Genomic DNA, 23,956 nt, shown 5'->3' on the forward strand with positions numbered 1-23,956 from the left:
AACAATATGCCCCATAGTATTTTCAGATTCAGCAATCCATTGTGTGACCATCTATTTCTGTAACTCACAGAACTATAAAATGCTCTGTTGGGAAAATGCCATTTAGGAAACCCTAGAATGTCCAGCAAATATTAAGATACATATAAAGATCACATCCAATTTCCTCTTCAGGGCATGAAATCTTTAAATCTCGTTGTTCCTTGCAGAAGAAGAATTAGTAAGTCTTTCAAGACCCGTAGTAGACATTAAGATGATGGGATCTTTAGGAACTCCGATAGGAAGAAAGAACATTGTTATTGCGGACAGTCTGTGCTCTCGATCATTTCCCGAAGATTAGAGCAGGTTAGGAAGTATGACTAACCGTGTCCAAGGAATCAAAACAAGACCCTGTTTCTGTAAGGAGCATGTCAAGAGGTCTTATTGTGTTAACTGCTGCTTGTCTGTAGCCATGCAATCTGACCGGCTGTACTGGGGATAGCTAGACTCTGCTGGGAAAGCCTTGTTTGGTACTGTGCCATTTCTTGCCAATGAAGTAATGCAATTCGCTAGAGTTTAGTAATTGCATTAAATTATTGGTTTTAACACTTAATTGACCAGTGTTGCTAATCAATTATTTGCTAAAATGCCGTACAAATGCCTAAGAATGACAATTCAGGCTGTGTTCATATTTAGCATCTGTAACCACACATGCAAGTTGGCACAATATTTTAATAGATCGTAGGCTAACTGCAATATTGCACGGTCATTTTGAATCAAACCACTTTAACCCTTTCCAATTCACTGTCTGACGTCTAAAGACATTATGATTTAAGACTGTACAGCTACGATATTGGAAGATGTCAGTCGGGGTTCTCTTACTGTATATTGCCAGCCTCTCTGCTGTCCAACGTGTCACCTCATGCAGTACTGGCTTTAGCCAGCAGATAGGACCGTTGTATAATGGCAGAAAAAGAGTAAGCCCCCTAGGAAAACCAGGATACAAATTGCATTGGAAAGAGTTAATACCGCAAACCACGAGGCCCTTTACAACTGCTTTTACCTGGTTGCACAATATTGCTGGTATTGACTGCAATACCACATGGTCATGTACAATCAATCAAAATTGCTTTTATCTGCGCTCAATTAACGATAAAAGGAGCACACGCCACCCCCGATCCATGGTATTCAAATCTGTCAAATAGAAAATAGGAATATTAGTTCTTGGATCATTTTGCAAATGGCACATTAGCCATTAGGACCAGTCAGTAGCTGGAGTTGCTTGGCAGAGGGACCAAGACACTGGTAGATGGTTAACACTTTAATTGGACGGTCGACATGTCTTGCACCTTCTGGCTACCAGTAGGCCCAAAGAAGGTGCAAGTCCTGCGTTGAAACGCATCGCCTGTCCGATTTAAAGTGTTGACCATCTGCTGATGTCTTGGTCCCTCTTGTCAAGCAAGTACTGTACGTTTCCTCTCTTGCAGTCAACTTAAAGACCTTGCATATGACGTGGCTTTGGCCGCACAACGCCTGCAAAGTGTGGACAAAGCCTTGTTTTTGTGTAATGGATTTTAAATGAGAATCAATGAGACTTTAGAGAAAACCATGGTTTGCCCTGAAATCAGCAGTGTTATACTACCTCTATTTCTAGGCATACATAACCGTAGTTTCATAAGTGGCCTGTGGTTCTGGCACTACACTTGGGGTTCCTTTAACGGGTCCAACATCATATGCCTCATTTGGGATCAGCAGTGTAATCCATTTTAACAGAACAGATCGGCATCGGTGAACTCGCCCTAATTGGCCCCATAACTGCCAGAGTATTACGCACCCTACTCTACCACCGTATGGCTCTGTCACCACATGGAGCCATAGAGAAAACAAATTGTGGCATGTGTCACTGGACATCATACTGTGAAGTTATTCTCCGCCAGAGTCCATGGGCCTAGGTGCATCCTCCTGGCCATGAGAACGAATGTAGATCTCACCTGCAATTCTGATTGCTCTAACCTGATGCCAAAAACATAGGAAAACAACAGATGGATTTCAGTATAGAAGTAAGATGGCGAATTCCCGTGTAATTATTGCTGCACGTAGAGATGCTTCATGTGGTGGTGGTGCTACACTTGTTCATGTCTCACTTTCCTAATTACTACTCCCATAAGACTTATTATAGATTTCTGCCAGTAGTAATCCCGCTCATTTCCATGTTCTTGTCTATAAAGTGAAAATTATCTACCCCGAAGCTCTGTAGACTTTTATTAACCATATTGTCTGCATTTCTTCATTTATTACCCAAATGGGGGTTCTTTGTTTGCTATAGACTAATGTGATGCACATTTTTTTTTGTATACAGTAAAACTATACAAAAAATCTATTTCTGATATGTTCAGAGAAGATCTCCTTGCACTTTTAAATATTAGTCTTGTTAAAGTGGGTGACTTGGATAATGATGACCTTCTTTTAAGAGAGCTCATCGATATCAGATCAGCGGGGGTCCTATTCCCAGTACTTCCGATGATCAGCTGTTTGAAAAGGCTATGGCGCTCAGGTGAGCCTCTTCTGCAGCCTATGGTGTCACGTTTATCGGTCATATGGCCTTTGTGCAGTTCAGTGAACAAAATTGAGCTGCAATACCAGGCACCAACACTATGTAATAGACAGTGCTGTGCTTGGTATGCAATGATGAAGCCACAGTGCTGACCTGAGCATTGGCAGCTGGTGATGGGAGTCGACACCCACCAATCTGATATGGTAAGGATAGGTCGTCCATATCTAAGTTCCAGAAAAAAATCTTTAAAGAGGTAGCTCAAGTTGTTTTTTTATTATGTTAAGACCCCATTCCCCATGCAGTAACATAACTAACCAGCATATCAATGTAGTAACTGCAATAGGTTGTATATCAAATCTATCAGACTTTACTGGAGAGACAAAAAACATTCCCGATTTGTCTTCTAGAAAGAGAGGAAATTGGAAGGTTTCTCATTGGTCTGTTGAAATATGACATATTGCGGTTGGTGTAGTTCACTAGATTGGCCACCAGGGTGCAATAAACCAATTTTTTTTTTTTTCTTACATAGACCTATTGAAGTTACCACAACAATATACTCCCCTCTCCCCACTTCTTGTAATGCACCATGCCGCCGATCAGTCCTCCGCTGCAGTCCCGCCAGTTTACAGGGCATCACAGGCTGCTGCAGCCAGTGATGGAGCTCAGTGATTGATTGCTGAGTTCTGTCATTGGCTGCAGCAGCCTGTGATGTCTTGTAAACATGCTAGAGCAGCCTGTAAACATGATGTCAGAGCGGAGATGCATGTATGCATATATAATGGGCCTCATTTATCAACCACAGCAACCAATGGTAGTGCAGCGTTCATTCTTCTAAATCACTTTAAGAAATGAAAGCCTTAGGTTTTCCCCTAAAGATGCTGCACAAACATGTCCTGTAATACATTACCTGCAATACAGGTTACTTATGCCATGCACTTTGTGGCAGAATTAAAGCAACCCTCCGATCCTGGACAAACAAAGATGTCCGCCTCACTTCTCTGTTTGCGTAATGCACACTGTGATTTGGTATGCATTATTGGTCAGTGCAGCATGCAGTGTTGTAGACTTCAATGCATACTATGCACAGAGTACATCAGGTAGTCTGAGAAGCAGTGCAGCCATCTTTGTCTATTTGACATCTTATGGAGTCAATAAATATTAAATTTTTTTTGCATTATGTACCTGAAATGTTAGTGTACCCAATACGTTGTGTAAACATGAGCGTTTATGGGTACCCACAGCAGTCAGACTTAATAAATCCCATTCACACAGCAGGTATCAAAACCACCTGTTCAAGTCATGCTGCATAATGCCATGTTGGTCACGTCTTTGCCATTATTAAACTGCGTTCACATTTCTGCACTATTCATTTCCATTGTTCGATCCCATCATTGGTGCTGAACAGCGGAAATAGTAGAAGTGGCGAACCCAACACTTAACTACCATGAACTACGCCCATCAGACTCCACTGACTACGATGGGGTCTGTTAGGCTTCCATCATGCCCCTAATGCAGTCCTAAGCTCTTGCTCACGACCTGAAGGTTGTGGGTTCAATCCACGCTTGGCTCAGGTAACTGTCTCGAATATGACTCAGCCTTCTGAGGTCGGTAAAATGAGTGCCCAGCTTGCTGGGGGGTAAAGATGACTGGGGAAGGCAATGGCAAACCACCCTGCAAGAACAGTCTGCCAAGAAAACCTCACAATGTGACATCGCCCTAGGAGTCTGTCATGACGCGGTGCTTGCACCAGGGGACTTTACCTTACTAAGAAGAAGTCATTTTTATTATCCTAATCCTTTAAAATCATGTATATGTTCAGCACCTGCAGCGTGGTTTTCCATAAAGACTAATTACTATATTATATAATTTATGTACATTCTTAGGCTGGATTCAGAGGAACATATATTGGCTGTGTTTTCACGCCCAGCCGATATACGTCGTCTCTCTCTGCGGGGGGGGGGGGGGGGCTGCAAGAACCAGGAGTAGTGCTCTGAGCTCCTGCCCCCTCTCTGCCTCCTCTCCTCCCCTCTGCACTATTTGCAATGGGGAGAGGCGGGGCGGGGGCGGGGCTAATTCTCAGAACTTACCCCGCTCTTGTCCCGCCTCCTTTCATTGCAAGTAGTGCAGAGGGGTGGAGAGGGGGCGGGAGCTCAGTTCCTGCTCCTGGCTCTTCCATTCCTCCCCCCCCCCCCCCCCCCCCCCTGCAGATGAGGACATTGTATATCGGCTTGGCGTGAAAACCGAGCCGATATACGGTCGTCTGAATCCAGCCTTATTAACTTTTTCCCGTAGTTCTCGCTCTCTGGTAGTGGTGCGCCTCTCGTTCCCCCAACTTGTTTTGCACTTGCTACTGTTGAGTCAGACAATCTTGACTACAGTAAACTTGTGGGTTTTAACCCTTTCCAATCCACTGTCTGACCTCTGAAGACATTATGATTTAAGGCTGTACAGCTCCGATGTTGGAAGACGCCCGTCGGGGTTCTCTTACTGTATAGTGCCAGCCTCTCTGATGTCGGAGCCTATCCAACGTGTCACCTCATGCAGTACTGGCTTCAGCCAGCATATAGCGCTGTTGTGTAATGGCAGAAAAAGAGTAAGCCCCCTAGGAAAACCAGGATACAAATTGGATTGGAAAGGGTTAAATAGTAACCGATTACATGTGTCTGCAAGAGCCAAAAGCCAGAGGTTATCTCTGCGCCTTCCTCTTACCAGAATAAGTTGCTTTTATGGTATTTTCCATCATGCTTGTGAATAGAAATGATTGATGGCAAGCGGGGAACATGAAATGCAACAAAGTATTAGTCATCCTTTGCTCACTATCATCCTTGGAACTTTTTTCGGTGTGTCTGCAGTCTTTAACCTCTTCCTGGCTGACACTTCCTGCAGTCCATATTTTTCTTACATTTTTCCAAGTGCTTCAGCTCTATTCTGGTTTAAGTAATCAAAAAAAAAAAAAAAAAGTCTTGCGTAGGGGGAACCGGGGGTGGGATTCTGGGTAGATGCATACATAAGGACTGTGCTCGGCCTCATTGGTTAGATCTCCTTATTGTGGTCGGTATACAGCAGCGTGACTACTAAGTCCGTCCTCCCTCCTCCTCCTCCTCATTCACTAAGCTGATATCTCCAGACTCCCGCAGCATCCTCCTGAGCTGCACTTCTAATTCACCTCCTGGGCTTTTTAACCATATGGACATTGTATTGTTTCAGATGTATTTTTGTATCTGCTTTGTAAATGGAAGCAAGGCAACGCTGGCATCCTTTAAACACACAGTTCCTATACTCTTATTTTCTTAATAAGCTTCTTCTGTCTCTGGATTGCAAAAGAAACCCCCAGAAAAGCAGTGGTTTGCCTTGAATGACTTGATAAAACCCATTTGCAGGATGTGCACATAGAAGTTTGCAGGGTTATTTTTCTATTTATTTTTGTCATTACGCTGGTATATAGTATTTTTGTCATTTTTATATTTTTTTAATAATACAAGGAAAACGTTTTGTCTGACTATATTTTATTTTTTTTTGTACGATTTAAAAAAAAATGCCATCTAAAGAGTCACAAACCAACCTAAAATATGTTAAACCTGGTTGGAATCCCAGAAAACATGAAAGCCAGCAGCAGGATCTGTTGGCAGCTGCGTTGGGCATGAAGCTGAACTCTCGAAAGACTTCCACTACATTATGGCAACCTCTGAAACTGTTTGCTTATTCACAGTTAACATCCCTCGTGAGAAGAGCAACATTAAAGGAGAACGAACAGGTTCCCAAGTATGAGAAAGTCCACAATTTTAAGGTAAGACCTCGTTATGCATGAATAGTGAACTTCACCTTTCACTGGCTTTTATTGTTTTTATTTCCTCTTTAGTTGATTTTAATGTATATTTTATTTTATCTTTATCTGCCATTATTGAAGATAATTTGTATGTCAACCCTTTTAGCCTTCAGGTCATTTTATAATCTATTGCCATTTTATCCTTCACAGTGCATTCATGAATGGAATATATATATATATATAGATCACTTGCATGTGAGCATATCTGCATGCACACACCTGAGTTTGTCACCTCACTGCTGCAGTGATGTCCCATGTTATCTGTGGTTTACTGCAGGTAAAGCTGCTGCATGGTCATAACTTGGATTATGATTTTGCAGCACAAAGTTTGAGAGTGTCAGCTCTGCATGTGTGGCGGTGAACTATAATAGATGGACAAAATAGACTAAAACACTGTAGATTTTGTTGCCATTTAGACCACTTCATGAGTTAATTTGGACTGTTTTGGCCATATGAGCTTCCATATTCAACAGTCGTAAACAACTCAAAGAGGTGCCGGTGGCAATTTTCTAGGCACAGCAGCTACTTGACTACCTGAGTCCAGATTCTTCTTTTTACGATGAACGAATATATAAATATATATATCAAATTAAAAGGAAAAAAAGACTTCATGGTCTTTATCACCATTACCACCCCCTGGTGCTATGCATGCAGGCCTAAAGCTGGCCATACACTTTTTAGATGGCTTTGGCCAACAGCTATGCTTAAGGACTCCCCTGTACAGGTGCATGCTTGGCTTAGATGAGTGTTCATGCCTTCCGAATAAGAAGAGGAGTAAGCCTCTGCCAGACACTCCAGCCCGCAGCTTATCTCCCCTGGGAACAAAAGGATTGGGCATGTTGAAATCCCAAAACCCTGAACCTTCTTCCTCTCATCATCTGTGATCAAGGGGAAATTCGGGATACCCCCATCCACCTTAGGTGGCCGGTCAATCCTGCCGAAATCGTTGGCTTTGGCAAATGTTAAGGTGATCATACATGTTAAGTGATAGGAGAACTTCATGTTTGTGCTTGCAGAGCTGAGGGCTCTCTGTAGGTACAGCCTACTGGATTTCCAATTTAACTGATAAACATGTTCTATAGGTGGGCTGTTATGGGGTTGGATCAATCATCAGTTTTGCTGTAAAGAAGAATCCTCAGTTGTAATCATTTTCTCTCTTTCTACTGCTCGGATTTAATGAGCTTTTTGAGTCATTTTTCACATATAAGCTTAGATGAGTCGTTTAGGATAAACATATGCTTCTCCGCACAGATCAGCCAGATGGTCTGGAGCTCTTGTCTGGCTTTTCTCGGGGATTAATGAAGTGTCCTCGCTAGCCTACAAGTGTCTATTGAATGAATTGACACTGGCACATACTGTCTTTAGTGTAATGTAAATTACATTTTCTCCCGATTTTACAATGATCTCACATTCTAATTTGCCTTGACATAATCTCGCACTGTACTGCATATTAATAAATATGCAAATCTGTCCCTGTTCACATGCCAAATGACAGATTGGGGTCTTTTCTGTCCATCGTACATTAAATGGGCCAAAACACCTCTTCAGAATTAATAAACAGAGGACACAGCTGCCATTGTATGGAGCGTTGGATTCCCACTGGAGCCTGATACTACTTGGTGGTTCAAGGTCCATAATCCATTTGTATATCTCTATGTACAATGGCAATCATTATATAGAGACCGGACCTTTTTACAGTCTTCTACTTTTGGTGATGGTTGGTTTTAATCAGTCACTTTTTAGAATTTTTCTTCTGCTGGTTTTTGGTTTAAGATGTATCTCAAACATGTCCAGATGGTTTCTTCTTCACATTGCGTTCCAAATGTAAATCGATGCATTGAAATGAAGTAAATATGGACTGCAATGATTGATGCCACTTGGAATGTACAAAAAGGAGCCAATGACTACACCAGGCTGTGCAGATGGAGAATATTTTTATGTGAAAGTCGGTGCCATTCAGCATCTGTAGAGGCCCAGTGGGCACTTCAGTTTTATTGCCCAATCACCAGTAAATGTACTTACTTGAGATCTGGGATACCAACTCAAGAAAAAAAATCTGTTCAGCCATTCCTTTGGCTTCATACACACTGCTGGATTACGACTCCTTACAAGTGGTGAGCTGTGTGAAGACTTACTATGTCACGTATAAAAGTTTATGGGCCTATACTATACATCTGCCTGCCTCCAGTTTTATACAAAAAGTAATCCTGGCATCAGATGCCACTTTACGGAGACTTTCTCTCGTAGAAGCAGGGCCCCGATGAGAGAATATCTCTATACTATACCGTATTTTCATGTGGAGGTGCACAAGATTGTAGAACAGTTTCTATTGCTTCTTAGTATAAAACTATAGGGACACGGTCTGGTGCAGAGCCATGAGCATGAAACCTTAGGGTGGCCATACACATCAAATATATGGTGATCATTAATAATTTCAGAAAGGTGGTTGATCCGGGGATTATTCCAATTGCCAGATTGGAGGGATTTTTTTTTCACTTAAATGGAGAAAATTGGCTTGTACCTCATTGGGTTTTATTTGCCTTCCTCTGGATCAACATTGAAGGTAATAGGCTAAACTGGATGAACATATGTATTTTTTTCGGCCTTACATATTATGTTACTGTATAAATCTGCCAAATCCACCAATCATCTAATGTGTATGGCAGCTTCCCGACTCTTCCCCCAATGGCAGATTATGATGGAAATCCAACTAGCCGATCCTTATCTCTAACTGCCCAGTCCTTTTGTTCTCAGGTGATAAGCTTTCCATTTCTTCCAGCTGAGAACACATGCATGTTTAGCCAAGCTTGTATGGGGAAGTCAGGAGTGATAGCTGTCGGCCATCTAATCAAATGTCTTATCAGAAGCTCTAAGTTTAGTCTTGCATGTCTCCAAGAATGCAATGTGAGAGACCGATAGAGCTTCCACAGGGTTGTCGCCCAACTTTTCCCACATGCCTAAATGGCTAATCTGTTAGGTATGAAGCCAGACATCCACCATTGCTACATAAGGGGACACATTTTTTGACTCCAGCAACAAAAAATCCAACAACTTTAACAGATAAGTACAACTTAAGCACTTATTTTTTTTATGAATTTTTCTTTTAAAATCCATAATTGGATGGACCCATCACCAAATTGTAACCATACCACACCAGAAACCTCTATTGCAAAGTTCCTATTAATTTATAATATGAGCTTTTCGGCAGAACCTTCTGGCATTGTACGGATGCCTCGCTGATGGGACCATCCCATCTTACGTCATCATGTTTAAACCTGTGCTGGGAGAGGTGCACACCAACATGGGTATATTGAGTTTGTAATGCTTTCAAACGAATAAGTGTTGACCCTAAGGAAACCAGGACATACCAAAGTAGACCAAATAGAATTGCCAAATGGCAATGTTGGCCCCTACCCCCTGATGACGCCAGTTGTGGTGAAACATGTCTGGGGGGTGGGGTGGGGGGGCACTGTATGTGATTTTTAACAAACCGTTCTCTTCTGAGCTATGTTTCTTAGGGTTCTCGGATCTCCAGCAGAGATCTGTTTATTCCTTGCTCCCATGTATATGAATGATATGGTCTTTCTGGTCTCATATGAAAAGCAATGTTATGCAATACATGTATATATTGATTTGTATACCCACTCGCTTGGCATTTTTGCTGACCTTTCAGTACAGCTTTGTGAGGCGACCGGGTTTTCAGTTTTCTGCCCTGTAGTTGTGATAGGTTTACACAAAAAAGGCGGACTTAATTTGTTAAAGAACTTTTATATTGGCTTTTTTATGCCATTTGGCAATTCTATTTGGTCTATAATGATGACTACACCAAACTTGTTGACCTGCAAATAACTAGGGTTTTACTGGCGTCCCCTCTGAACTTTTCGGAAACTCTTGTTACCACTTGCTGGCTCCGCAGGGGTTGGCGCTGACATCAGTCTGACTGCTTTTGCCGTTCACTATGTTTGGCTATTGGAAACTTTATTTTCTAATACAGGTTTGTGTCCTTTCCAACGTTGCTGTATGTGTCCTTATCATTGTGTAATCTTGATATCTTATGCTGTTAGCATCATCGACCTGAATGACACTTTCTATTTATCTCAAGCCTCTTCTATGCTGTTGAGTGAAGTTCAGCGCTTCAATGTCACTTTTGCCGTTTTGACAGCCAGAGGCTTTAGTAAGGCAATGAATATAAATGCACTCGCATTCTCTTTGGCAGCAAAGAGATTGAAAATATGCTGATTGTTGATGCACAAGGCTGACAGCAATGAAAATATACTATATAATCACATTTTCTGCTGTGCTGTGTTCACCGGAGTAATGGTTTGATTTCCATTATGCCATCATACATATAAAAAAGTCACTGTAAATTTAATTCATGTGCTATTCAGTCTTCACCCCACTGTCACAGCATCTAGCTATACGCTTGTGAGCGGAAATATATGTTCCAACACTTTAAATGGGCAATGTAAGCGGCCATTCTTGCTGGAAGAGCTATGATTACATGAGTTTATATTGTAGCCAACTCTCCGACTCTGACTGACATTTCTAATGATGCCCTAAATGGTTATTTAGTGGTAAAGCAGTTTAGATTACCCCCCGGTTTTCAATTCGCAATTTTGAAAGAGGTTTCCGATTGCCGCCAGCTGTGTTCTACTGGGACATTTCGTAGGATTGGACATTTAAAACATTTCTGTACAGTTATTGTATTCTGCGTTTTTACAGGTACACACGTTCAGGGGTCCTCATTGGTGTGAATACTGTGCCAACTTCATGTGGGGGCTGATCGCTCAGGGAGTAAAGTGTGCAGGTATGTATTCTAGTAGCTCGTGGAAATGAAATGTGAGCAACTTTTACTTTACCATGTTGGTACATATAGGAAGACTTCAGGTAGAACATATAGGCTATGTAAGCCTGGTGAGGCGGTGCATGACATGGTATTCTCTTTTGGGTTATTTGACTCTCTGGATCATGCATCACTCCTTCAGGCACTCTAGTAGGCATTACATAGTGTATCACCGTTTGCTATGATTCAGGTGCTACGCCCAACATGGGTTTATGGTTGTCTATGTCCTACAGTGGTACATACACCTTTGCATATCACTGTGCAATATAAAGGTGTTTATTTATCTATCTAAGTAGGTGTTGCGCCACTTTGGGATGTGCAGACTAGTTGAAATACCTTTTTAGGGTATGTTTACCCATAGTGGGATCACAGCGGAATTTCCCCATAAAGAAGCGTCAAAATTCACACCATTGGAGCCGATTTCGACCAGGAATCTGCTGCATAGCGACAGCTGATTTTTAGCAGCTACAGCGCTCCCCCCTCACTTCAGAATACATCACACCCCATCACACTTCACCCCAATGGCCTCTAGTTGGCGTTGAGGTGGTCAGGTGATTTTGAAATGGCATCACCTGACCAGCAGCAGCTCGGCACTCGCTAGAGGCTGCTGTGTGACGGGTATTATGTATTGCAAGGTGAGTCTATATGATGCGGATTATGTGTTTTTCTAATGTGGAAATGCTGTGGTACTGGAGCTAAGATAGTGCTGAGTACTAGTATATATAGTAATATTACACTTGCATGTCCAGATGTACAATAGTAGAGCGCAGTTGGTCGTTGCTGATTTTATCTGGGATTCCTTTTTATTGACTTTTGTGCATTATTTGTACATTATGTTACTAAAGAGTTAAAAGATAAATTCTACTCTGCTACATCTATTTAGTGTGGGGTGTAGATATGAGATGTAGTCCTGGCTAATGAGTTCGCAATGATTACAATCTCTGGTTCTACAGGGAAAATAAAAGAGCATATCCATGTGTGGTACCGCCATGTGTGTTAGGTCAAGGGAAGATGGCGAGGACGACTCCATTTCAGTCTACCATCTGTGTTTTATGTTCTAGTCGTACAGAATATTTTACTTTTATCCTAAATCCCCTTTTCATGTTTTGAGTTTAAGAATGAACAGATTGATAAACTGCTACAGGCAGGATATATAGGGTTGTATGGGAAGTGGTGTAGAGCAGGGGTCCCCAACTCCGGTCCTCAGGGACCACCAACAGGTCATGTTTTCAGGGTATCCTATAGTAAGAACACCTGTGGCAATGTCCGAGGCACCAACAATAATTACATCACCTGTGCAATTCTGAGGAAATCCTGAAAAAACGACCTGTTACCGGTCGGTCCCTGTGGACTGGAGTTCGGGAACACAGGTGTAGAACATTGGGTGGAGTATTTACAGCTGATCCTAATGGGGGATGTACTGTTTGAAGGTAGATCAATGCACAGTGTATTGGAGGCGTGGCTGGTACATTGCAGAAAGTAAGGCCTTTTCAGCTATTAGAAGTGTCTTAGATACACTCCTATTTAGAAGCCTAACATCCCCTTTACCTAAATCAGTGTACTGCATTACGCATTAGCTCTCCAGCAGCACTTAAAGGGCCAACCGGCGCAATTTCTTATCATTATGTAACTACCCCCTATTATATATATATATCGGCTAATGTTGCCTTGCTTGTTTGTTCCTTTCTATCTGAACCTCTTGGCTTCTATATCCTTAGGTGGGTCATGTGATATCAATTCAGACCAGTTCAGCTTTACTTGGGTTTATGTATCCTCAAACTAGTCAGGTTCTCCGTCAGCTTAATAGGTGTGTGATGGACACTACCGCAGAAACTGCTTAGAGGGGGATGCAGACACTTCTATCACAGTTACTGTTGATGATCACACAGCTCATCCTCCTGACTGTATACTTATGGGTCTGTAGCTTATGTCTGTCAATACTGAATATAATGGCAGTGTTTTCCCTGCAGCAGAGATGGTACAAGCTCTAGCTATTCATTTGATGCTGTGCTAATGCATCATGGGATTGATAACGCAGAATAGTGAAAGTGAGCAGGGAGAAATCTTGCCATCCAGATGGTGCCTGATAAGCATCAGACAAAAGGCTGCACTGCATAGAAGTGACTACAGTATAGATAGTAGGTGTCCATAGTGTGACAGGCAATCAGGTGAGGGGGGTCAGACCACACATGGAATATTGTGGACAGTTTTGGGCACTGGTACTCAAGGACGACATATCAGAGCTTGAGCGAGTACAAAGACTGACAATTAAAGTAATAAATGGAATGGGCGGACTACAATACCCAGAGAGGACATCAAAATTTGGGTTATTTAGTTTAGAAAAAAGACGTCTGAGGGGCGACCTAATAACTAAGTATAAATATATCAGGGGACAATACAGAGATATGTTGATCTGTTTATACCCAGGACTGATTGTAACAAGGGGGCGCCCTCTACGTCTAGAGGAAAGAAGGTTTCTACACCAACATTGAAGGGGGTTCTTTACTGTAAGAGCAGTGAGACTATGGAACTTTCTGCCTGAGGATGTGGTGATGGCGAATACGATAACAGAGTTTAAGAGGGGCCCGGATGCCTTTCTTGAGTGTAACACTTTTGCATGTTATAGTCACGAATTACTTCAGAAGGGTCGGTGACCCGGGGATTATTCCGATTGCCAGACTTTGAGTCAAGAAGGATTTTTTTTCCCCTTAAGTGAGGAAAATTGGCTTCTACCTCATGGGCTCTTTTGCCTTCCTCTAGATCAATGTTCGGGGGAAAGCTGGGGAATATGGGGGGGTGGGGGTTGGAATGGTTATTATGGTGACAATTAAAAGGGTCTTCCAGGCCTTCCTATCCTGAGGATGGTACATCAATAGTATTTGCCCGGAAAACCCCTTACGGGTGAATGCAGACGGCCGGGTCGGACTCCGACTGTGAGATTCTCGCAGCACGATGTGACCTGTCCCCCTGCATTGACCTTTTGCTTACCCACCTAGCGTCTTCTCTCTCTGCTCTGCGATGTGCCGGCTGGCGCACAGCCGCGCATATGCAGTGCTGAGCCGGCGCGTCACGATGACGCTCCAGTGTGAGCCTTGGCCATGCTGCGATTTTGTTACCACGTGAGTTTTCAGGCGGTCAAATCGCGGCTGTCTGCATAGGATTACATAAACTAATGCAAGCCTATGGCAGCGTGCAACGGCGGAAATTCTGCGCAAAATTTCGCTGCGGAATTTCTGCCTCTGTGCCTTCAGCCTTAAAGGGATATTTGAGTAGTTTTGCTATACATGAGGAGTTTAGTCTGCTATGCTGTGTTTGATCTACTCGGCCTACAGTGCTCTAATTCTAGATATTCTAGAGGAATTTAAAAAACCACCAGTTTTGCAAATGCCAGATATCCTCTTTAAGGTCCATGACAGTGGACAGGCGGACATTTTGGCTGCTAACCTGTGCCTAATGAAGCGAGTCTTAAAAGCTGTGTCCTTCCTGATACCCAAGACCCCCTGGGACGGTCGGCTCCCTGCAAAAAGGACAGGACTAGGGCTGAAATCTATTCATAGACCGACGTGTTGTAGAGCCATCTGCAGCCTACGGTTCAGCAGCAATGTCAGTTGAGGCGGAAGCATTATAATTCTTCAGTCTACTCGTGTGTAATATAAATGTGCTCATATATTTCATTTAATTCATGGCATTTTTAGGTCATCGGTTGCCATAAACGCATTGCACGCCTACACATTTTCCTAACTGTATAAAAAGGCGTCTGTAAGCATCTCCATTAAACTATAGAAGTCTAGACACTAACGATATGAGTAATGGGGTCCAATGGGTTTACACATCTCTGATTGTGTCGCCTACTTGGGTGCAGATCTGCAGCAGATTTCACCCTTGCAATTGAATTCCAATAGAAGAAGTAAAAAAAGTAAAAATCTGCTGCATATCTGCACCAAAGTCTGCAACAAAACCTGCAGCAAACTAGCGCCACTTTTTTTTTTGTACCTCAGCTGGGAAGCATTTGCTTCCATTCCAAAACGGAACCCATAAGCACATTGTTGTGACACCTTCAAGTGATCTGAAGTCTCCTCACATCATATGTCATGGAAAATGTTGCGTGTTAGTAGGGACCCTATCTAGGTTTTGCCTTGCACGAAATGTTAAGTGTTCATAATTATCTGCTGTCATCCTTCAGCTTTTCCAGCCCTGTGAACGGCACTTTGTCACATTTCATTGCGTCCTACCGATTGTTTGGATGGCATGACATTCCTACAGTTTGACGGAAGAGTAGAAAAGCTTATTACCAGCCCCAAGTATTTAACAGATGAACAATTTTTACTCTAAACTAACTGTATATCTAGGTTTTTACATTCTTTTAGGCCATTTTCACCTCTATCCATCAGTGTTCTATGTTGGGAGTATAGCTTCAATAAAAGCCTCCACTAGGCATACAGTGGTATACTCCATCTATTGATTTCCATAGTGTCCATTACCATAGGTTAAATGCTATGTAGTAAGTAGGGGTAAAAACTTACAGACCCTTAGAGATTGATTTTGACTAGAGATGAGTGAACTTTTCAAAAGTTCATTTTGGCCAGTGGTGGTTGGAAAACTCCAGTGCTAACCACTGAGCCATCATGTGTCTTCCTTCTCCAGTTGAGGAGAAGGAAAAAAAAGACAAACTCCATGCAGATGTTGTCCTTGATCAGACGTGAAACTAGGACTTAGCAACCGTGCTAAGGACTGATCTACTTCTAGTAAAGTTCGATCTGAATTCAGGTTCTGCAGGATCAGTTCGCTCATCTCTAATAGTGACTTAAGTGAAGGTTTTGATTCCTTATACAATGTCTTTATATTTATTTTCCAGATTGTGGTTTGAATGTTCACAAGCAATGCTCGAAGATGGTTCCTAATGACTGCAAGCCGGACTTGAAACACGTCAAGAAAGTTTACAGCTGTGACCTCACCACTTTAGTCAAAGCACACAATACGAAGAGGCCAATGGTGGTGGACATGTGTATACGGGAGATAGAGTCCAGAGGTAAGGCGTTAGTCTCTGCTCAACTGTAAGATGGAAGTGGAGATCATTATTCATGTAGTGTGCTCTTCGTGAGGTCCCATTTTGTGACATTTGTAGATGGTATTCTGTGAAGAAGTTCTATACGAAGCTCTTATATGAGTCGTCATAGTTGGAATATCAGACACAACCCATGAACAAGAGGAGCACTGTTTTTGGAACATCTTATAAGTTGTCTGTACACTAATATAGTATGCTATCCCTAATAGGGATTTAAAAGACAACATCCTAAATACCTGGAAAATGTTCACATTTAAAGAATATCTTTAAAAAAAAACTTAGACCAGATGGAAATCCCAACCAAATATATTTTTCTGACATTTATTTGTTTTAACAGGGTTGAACTCTGAAGGATTGTACAGAATATCAGGTTTTACTGATCTCATTGAAGATGCCAAAATGGCCTTTGACAGAGGTACGATATTGAGGTTTTTGCATCAACAAAAAATATATTTTTGAAAGGGTTGTTCAAGTTGTTTCCCCTGATACAATCTCTGCTTTATTGACCTGCTTACCCTGGTGCTGGAACAATGCTTTGGCACCACGGTATTTGACAAGTGACATCGCCGGGCCTTCTGGCCTGGTGACATCTGTTAATCTGTCGTATAGACGCCTAATGTCGATGCCTCGGCAGCTTTACGGGATGCCACCACTGTTGTTAATGTCCTTTTGGGCCTATTGGCTGCAGTGGTCATGTGGGTAAACAACCACGTGACCGCTGCAGACAAAATGTAAACAAAGCATCGGAGACACTGCAGCGTAAAGGGGAGTATTTATTCTTTAATATTTGTCACACACTCCTCATCACCAATGTTTTAATATATAGGAAAACTGCTCTAATAGATGTGAGGATATTTAAGAATGGTCTCTATTAGAGATGAGCGACCGTGCTTGGCCACGCCCCTTTTTCGCCCGAATACCGCGATTTTCGAGTACTTCCGTACTCGGGCGAAAAAATTCGGGGGTCGCCGTGGCGGCGCGGGGGGTTGCAGCGGGGAGTGGGGGGGGGGGAGAGAGAGAGGGCTCCCCCCTGTTCCCCGCTGCTACCCCCCACGCCGCCACGCCTCTCCCCGCCCCCGGCGCACCCGAGTACTTTTCACCCGAGTAGTGAAGTACTCGAAAATCGCGGTATTCGGGCGAAAAAGGGGCGTGGCCGAGCACGTTCGCTCATCTCTAGTCTCTATGCTTAATCATATTTAGCAGATTGTATATGTAGCCATGCTTGTAAATTGTGCAAAGTGAGAAACGTTTTAGCAATATTGAGGCAGATGCTAACTGGTATAATTATGTTCTGCACATTGGTTCAGAACCCAGAAGAAACTCTACTTGTAGTCATATGACTAAGGCTTGGCTCACACTTGCTTTGGGGTTTCCAATTCTACCAAAAACCATAATGCATAAAGAATCAGTCGCACATTGGATACCACCAGGGATACAAGAATCTCATTGACTTACAGTGGGCTCTGTCAAGTCTTGCTGAGATGTCCATCATTTTGTTGGGAAAAATAGCACCATGTGTAGCAATGGTTTTTCCATCACATATAACAGAATTTTTGATGGGCTCCAAACAAATGTGAACAGAGCTTTGGTATTAATGTCATTTATGGAGTATATCATGTTGATCCTTGTCTGTCTTTGTAGATGGTGAGAAGGCTGATATATCTGTAAATGTCTATGAAGACATTAACATTATAACTGGTGCACTGAAACTGTACTTCAGGGAATTGCCAATTCCACTGATAACATATGACGCTTACCCCAAGTTCCTCGAGTCTGCAAGTAAGTACACAAAAAGCTTATAATGACCTTGTGGTCTCCAAACCCACAAGCTCTTAACACTGTGCACTTGTGGTCAAAACTTTTGTAAGCCAATAAAACTTTCTGGGTACATGTACAATAGATGGGCATTCGCTGCACTTGTATTTTTGTAAGCACCACTAGATTTGACATACACTATATCTTGTATTATTATTTTCATCATTTATTTGCCCTCAAGTGGTGACCAAATATACAGTATGGTGGTTCCCCACTACATCTCATCTTCTGTCTTGGGTTTTTAGGCTTCTCAGTAGCTCTTCAACCATTTCTGACATGATGTCCATCTATTGTATGGTTTGTCATCCTCATTTTTCCATTCATCTCTTTTTAGAATAATAGTGTGAGCTTAGGTGCCTCCTAGGATTTCTATACTACACTTGACATTTTTTTTTGCATAGATCCATATGAAGCCCAAATGTTCCTCCACACACTCTTTCGCCTGACAGTTGGGCCGTGTAAACTAAGTCAACACGTACCAAATATAAATCTATAGGTGCAAGTTAAACCGTGACCACGAATAAACAGTACAAGCAGAAACACATGGCAACAGCACTCAAATACATTTCTTATTAGAGAAATACAAAGCTCTAATGTATATACTAGCCACGTAGATCAAGCTATATACCAAGAACCTTGCATTTGTTTTTAAAGTATATTGGCCCATCATCAACGTCCAGGTGACCCAGCTTACAGAAGGGTCCTAACACTAATACCAGGCAGTTTAAATATAACCTGGGAAAGATGGGTTCCTGTTAGAGTTGAGTGAGTATACTCGCTAAGGCACATTACTCGAGCGAGTAGTGTCTTAACCGAGTATCCCCCCGCTCGTCTCTAAAGTTTCGGGGTGCGGCGCAGGTGACAGGTGAGTTGCGGGGGAAAGAGAGGGAGAGAGAGAGATCTCCCCTCTGTTCCTCCCCGCTCTCCCCCGCAGCTCCCCGCCGGCCCCCTGAATCGAGCAGGGAGATACTTGGCTAAGGCACTACTCGCTCGAGTAATGTGCCTTAGCGAGTATACTCGCTCATCTCTAGTTCCTGTCTTTTTAGTATACATCTCTCTTGGGCCTAAACATACAAATAAAACCAAGGAAAGTAGGATACCAATTAAGGGGACAGGAGGTAGATGGGCGGGAGTGCACGTCAAGATGGAGGCAACCTCCACCGCACAAACAGAAAGGAAAAAGGAGGAATAAGTCAGCACTTCCGAAATATAAATCTAGTCACTGTACTGGGTACCCATCCACTACAGAACTCAATTCAAACTAATCACCCTCACCCACAAGGCTTTCCATGGCGCCACGCCACTGTACATCACTTCCCGCCTATCCATAAATCACCCAGCCCAGGGTCTTAAAAAATAGGCGCTGCTAAACTACATCAATCCAAAATTCTGAGTAGAGCTTTGAAATCTAAAATCATGGAGAATATTGAGAAAGGTGATGTGATCATCCTGCTCTTGTAGTAATGCGCCAGCTGTTGCTGGAGGCTGCTTGTTAAATCCTGATGAGGAGTTTACACCTTCTAAAGGATATCTGTACAAGGCACTTTTCCTTTCTAGTACAGTCGGCCTTTATAAGTGATCAGGTTCATCTCATCAATGCTCGGCTTAATCGCTAGAGTAACTCCAATTTTCCTTTTCTTATTCAGAGGCTTTGGACCCGGATGCACAGTTAGAAGCTCTGCATGAAGCTTTGAAGCTGCTACCTCCTGCACACTGTGAAACACTACGGTATCTCATGGCCCATCTGAAAAGGTAAATACATCTAAGCACTTCAAATGCGGGAATGGGGTTTTTTTTCGTTTTTTTTTTTTTGGATCTAAGCAGTATTTTAGAGTTAAAGCTCTTCTTAGTCCTCACCCAGGAGGAGGAAATTATTCCATGCCCACTGGCTGTGAAACGTTTTTTCAGTGTGCCAGGTTCCCAGGGCTCTCACAGCATTATCTGCTAATTGGTCACGCTGAGCTACATGATACATTTTCTGTAATCCCTTCTCTTTATCATCGCACGCAGTCCCATTATAGAGTATGTGCTGCTGACAAGATAACAGAATTAGCCCCTCGTTAGAATGGAGCCAAAACAAACATTTACCAGGCACATTTTAGTAGAATAATTTAAAAAAACAAAAACATTGTATATGAGTATCGTTTACCTTCTTACTCAAAAATTGCAAAATTAAATTAGAAAATGTGTTGTGTGGAGGGGAAAGAAGCTCTTCTAATTAATCACTTTCATTGGGTGTGTTAGAAGTGGCTTTGCTCTCCTTCTTCGTCAGTAGCGCATGAATTGTAATTAGCCAGTATTCTCCTATCTGGGCGATGCAGCTGTCCTATTGTGGCCATTCTAAAACTGATCCTATCGCTAGAATTGTAAGAACAAACATCTACCCATGCAATGGAGAGAGGGACAACAGACTTTGGAATATTCAAGGGTGGATCAGCATAGAGCAAGACGCAAAATAGTAGTAGCTGTAAGATAAAGGCGTTTTCTGGGATTAAAAAGAAAAAAATTAGAGCCAGAGAGTGGTAAAAAATAAAGAAATAAGTGGCCCCCGCTCTCCATCACTCCGATCCTGGAAGAAGTTCTGGCAGTCCTGTCCTGTTCATTGTGCATTCTGCCAAAGAATGGAACGTAACCACCAGAGCTGCTTCGGGGATCGGGGCTCCTGCGCTGGATGGGGGAAAGTTGTGAGCCTTCTATCTTTTCTTGGCACCATTTCTTGCCCCTAAATGTTTTTTCTTTTAAACCCCTTCCACATCCCTTTTACACATAATTACTTTTTAAACCACCACTGAACAATCCATGATATCAAAATTCATCCCGGTAGATCAAATGGGCATTTTCATCAATACGACCCCCCCACAGCCGGCAGATGTCAGCCAACATCCATGCTAACTGCTCTTACAATTACTAATGTCTCTTTGAATGACCTCTACATTTATAGATTGTGCAGACTAAGGACTTTAGAGGTGTTGTGTCATGACAACAACCTCTGTCCATATGCCCTATTAAAGGCATATCCACCCATTGAGACCCTTTTTTTTTGGAGGGAATCTAAACGGTGAGCCCCTCTTTGTCTGCCCACATCTATGTGGTCGGCTGTTCATGCAAAGGACCAGCATGCAATACTGTACTGTATGTATGGCAGGCGCAGTTTTAACTGGCATAGAGAGTTTACAATGGAAGTCTAACTTGGCTTCTTATTGGACCACCCCTTTTAATTCTGCTTTTTGGGAAAAGGGGGCAACTTTATAATGTTTTTGGTTCACCTGATCAGAGGGGCCAAAATCCCCCATTGTCAGTCAAGTGCAGGTTGAAGAGCAGTTCGAAACAGGATTGCTCTGAGCTCGTAATTGGCTATTATTGGAGTTACTAGACTTTGGTAGTGCACTAATAAAAGAACACTTATGACCATAATTGACCTTGTCTTACGCACAATGCTCTGCGATGTTGAACTACTTGCCAAATGTTAGAACGTTTGTGACAACCCCTATCCACATCACCTCCAGTATTTCCAGATTCACACATGACATCACACCGTCGTCCTACAATGGACAGTAATGAAGATATGCCTAGTTTGGCTTTTCGGTTTCCATTAAAGTAAATATATGTATAATTTGATTAACACTGGCTGTCTTGCACTTCGGTGTGACAGTCCTTATTACTACTAACTCATTAGACAGGATTGCCTTGGCCTTTATTGCTGACAGCCACTATACAGAACGTCCACATGTCCTTTGGGCATCAGCGTGACGGCAATGAGACTGTGTCCTAGCAACCCGTAATAGGTCCTTCCCATTGGAGTAATGTCACAGCCTGTGATAAACTAAAAGTGAAAAGTACTCTCTGCTTTGGGGGCACAAGTGGGATTATTTGCATGTTCTGGTTTGCCTCGAACGCCCTACAGATAACCCCTCGTTTAGATTCACGACGGGCAATAATGAGATGTAATTTTTGTTATCTCCTGCAGGGTAACTCTTCACGAAAAGGACAACTTAATGAGCGCAGAGAACCTTGGTATCGTGTTCGGACCAACTCTCATGCGAGCGCCAGAGCTGGATGCCATGGCAGCACTAAATGACATCCGTTATCAGAGACTCGTGGTGGAAATGCTCATCAAGAACGAGGACATTTTATTTTGAGCCAAGAAAAACACACAATCAGTATTCCGGAGGATGAAGGAAACGTAACCCCCCACACCCCTACGGCGTACCATTTTTAAAGTGTACTTGTCACCTATGTATAGTGGAGCAGTCATATTTCCGGACTCTGTTTAGTAGTCCGGAAACTGTCCGTTCACTAGAAATCAATGACATCAGTGAGGCATGAAGCACTTTGTAGAGGCGGCCATCTTTAGACAGTATTTAGTAGATCTCTTTTCGGTTCGCTTAATAGCATTCAAGCATGCGGAACTGGACTTGAAGAAGTTTGTAGGCTGAGCCAGGACTCCTAAGCATGCGGCCTGTCCGATCATTATGAGCTAGTCACATCACTGAGGCATGGGGCACTTTTTGCCTCCACTTTCTCAAGGCTAAGGGTACACTTTCCTAGTGCTTTTTATGTACACAGGACAGATACAAAGCGGTCTTTTCTATTGTTTTAGCTGTGGCAATCAATGCTATCGTGAAGGCGGTAATGTCTGCCGTTGCCGCTCTGTGTTTACAGTGTAACCAATTGTAAATGGCTGCATGTATGTCTCCGTTTTTGTCGGAGCTCTCCTTTAAAGAGATATCTTCTAGCTAAACGGGTCGTGACTGTCAATCAGCATGTTTGTCCCCCTGGCGTGACATTATGGTGTTTTTTCTCTCCCTTTTATGTTCAGCATAATCCTATTAGGATAATGAGTTTGTGGAGCGGTTACCTTTTAAAAACATTTGTATCGCACAGTTTTCGTTTTGTTTTTTTTTCCTTTGATCTTTTTCTATTCTATTTTTTTGTTTTTTTGCATAATGCAGCAAGTTCATACTTTTTTTTTACAGTTTTTGATTGGAGAGCTTGAGTTTTTCCAATGTTTACTGAGCTGTTTGTGTGGTGATGGCAGTACATACTGCAATGTTTAATTTTTTTAATGTATTTTTGTATTTTTCATCTGGCATGCACCTATTAATTTATTAAACCTAGGTTTTAGAAAATCCATGGCTGTTTCTCTGTTTTATTAGTTTGTATGTGAGCAATGGTTCGTTAAAAGATGGCGATGAGGTCAGGATGAATATTCCATGGCTTTAACCAGGGGCATACACAGAACTCCTAGGGTCTTGCAGTTCTCTCCAACAAATGTGCTACTTCTTTATTAAGTCGCTGTCCACCTTAATGGTGATGGAAAAGTGGCAACATTTTTGATAAGTTGTGCTCAACAAGACACTACAGCCTTGCTTTCTTTCTTAACACATTTGTTTGATGGATAAAGTCACATCGGTTCTTCAAAACAGCAACATCCATCGTGAAGACAATATTTTTACGTATGTATGCCAGCCATCTGGTGCAAATTGATAAATCTGCAACACAGAGCTCCAAATACCCTGCTTCCCATCAGCATAGTACAGTGCTCCCTCAGCATACAATATTAAAGGGCTACTCCAGTGATTTTTTTTTTTCTGCGTTCATTATGTAACCATCTATAATATATATATATATAAATATATATATATATATATATATATATAAGCATGTCGTAAGTGCATTTTGTTCGTATGTCTGAACAAATGCTTGTATGGAGGGAGAACCCATTCCATACAATGCAGGTGATGGCTGTTTCTTATAGCCGACACCCGCCCACAACATCTCCGATAAGCCGCGCTGCTCATCGGAGCTGTTAACCATTTGAATGCTGTTGAAAGGGTTAATAGCTCCGATGAGCGGTGCGGCTTATCAGAGCTGTTG

The 23,956-nt window shown here is 42.4% G+C and overlaps 1 protein-coding gene across 1 annotated transcript in view; it reads left to right on the forward strand.

The window, feature by feature from the left end:
* The window catches only part of CHN1 (chimerin 1), an 83,349-nt gene extending 60,141 nt beyond the window's left edge, over nt 1-23,208 (forward strand). Inside the window, exons 8-14 of the mRNA XM_066575813.1 lie at nt 6,240-6,317; nt 11,079-11,163; nt 16,055-16,228; nt 16,602-16,679; nt 17,906-18,043; nt 19,726-19,831; nt 22,047-23,208. Of these exons, the coding sequence (XP_066431910.1) occupies nt 6,240-6,317; nt 11,079-11,163; nt 16,055-16,228; nt 16,602-16,679; nt 17,906-18,043; nt 19,726-19,831; nt 22,047-22,218 (831 nt within the window). The 3' untranslated portion in view covers nt 22,219-23,208. The remainder of the gene's footprint in view (nt 1-6,239; nt 6,318-11,078; nt 11,164-16,054; nt 16,229-16,601; nt 16,680-17,905; nt 18,044-19,725; nt 19,832-22,046) is intronic.
* The last annotated feature ends 748 nt before the right edge of the window (nt 23,209-23,956 follow it).

The sequence above is a fragment of the Eleutherodactylus coqui genome, chromosome 8 (assembly GCF_035609145.1).
Source record: "Eleutherodactylus coqui strain aEleCoq1 chromosome 8, aEleCoq1.hap1, whole genome shotgun sequence".
Classification (NCBI taxonomy): Eukaryota; Metazoa; Chordata; class Amphibia; order Anura; family Eleutherodactylidae; genus Eleutherodactylus; species Eleutherodactylus coqui.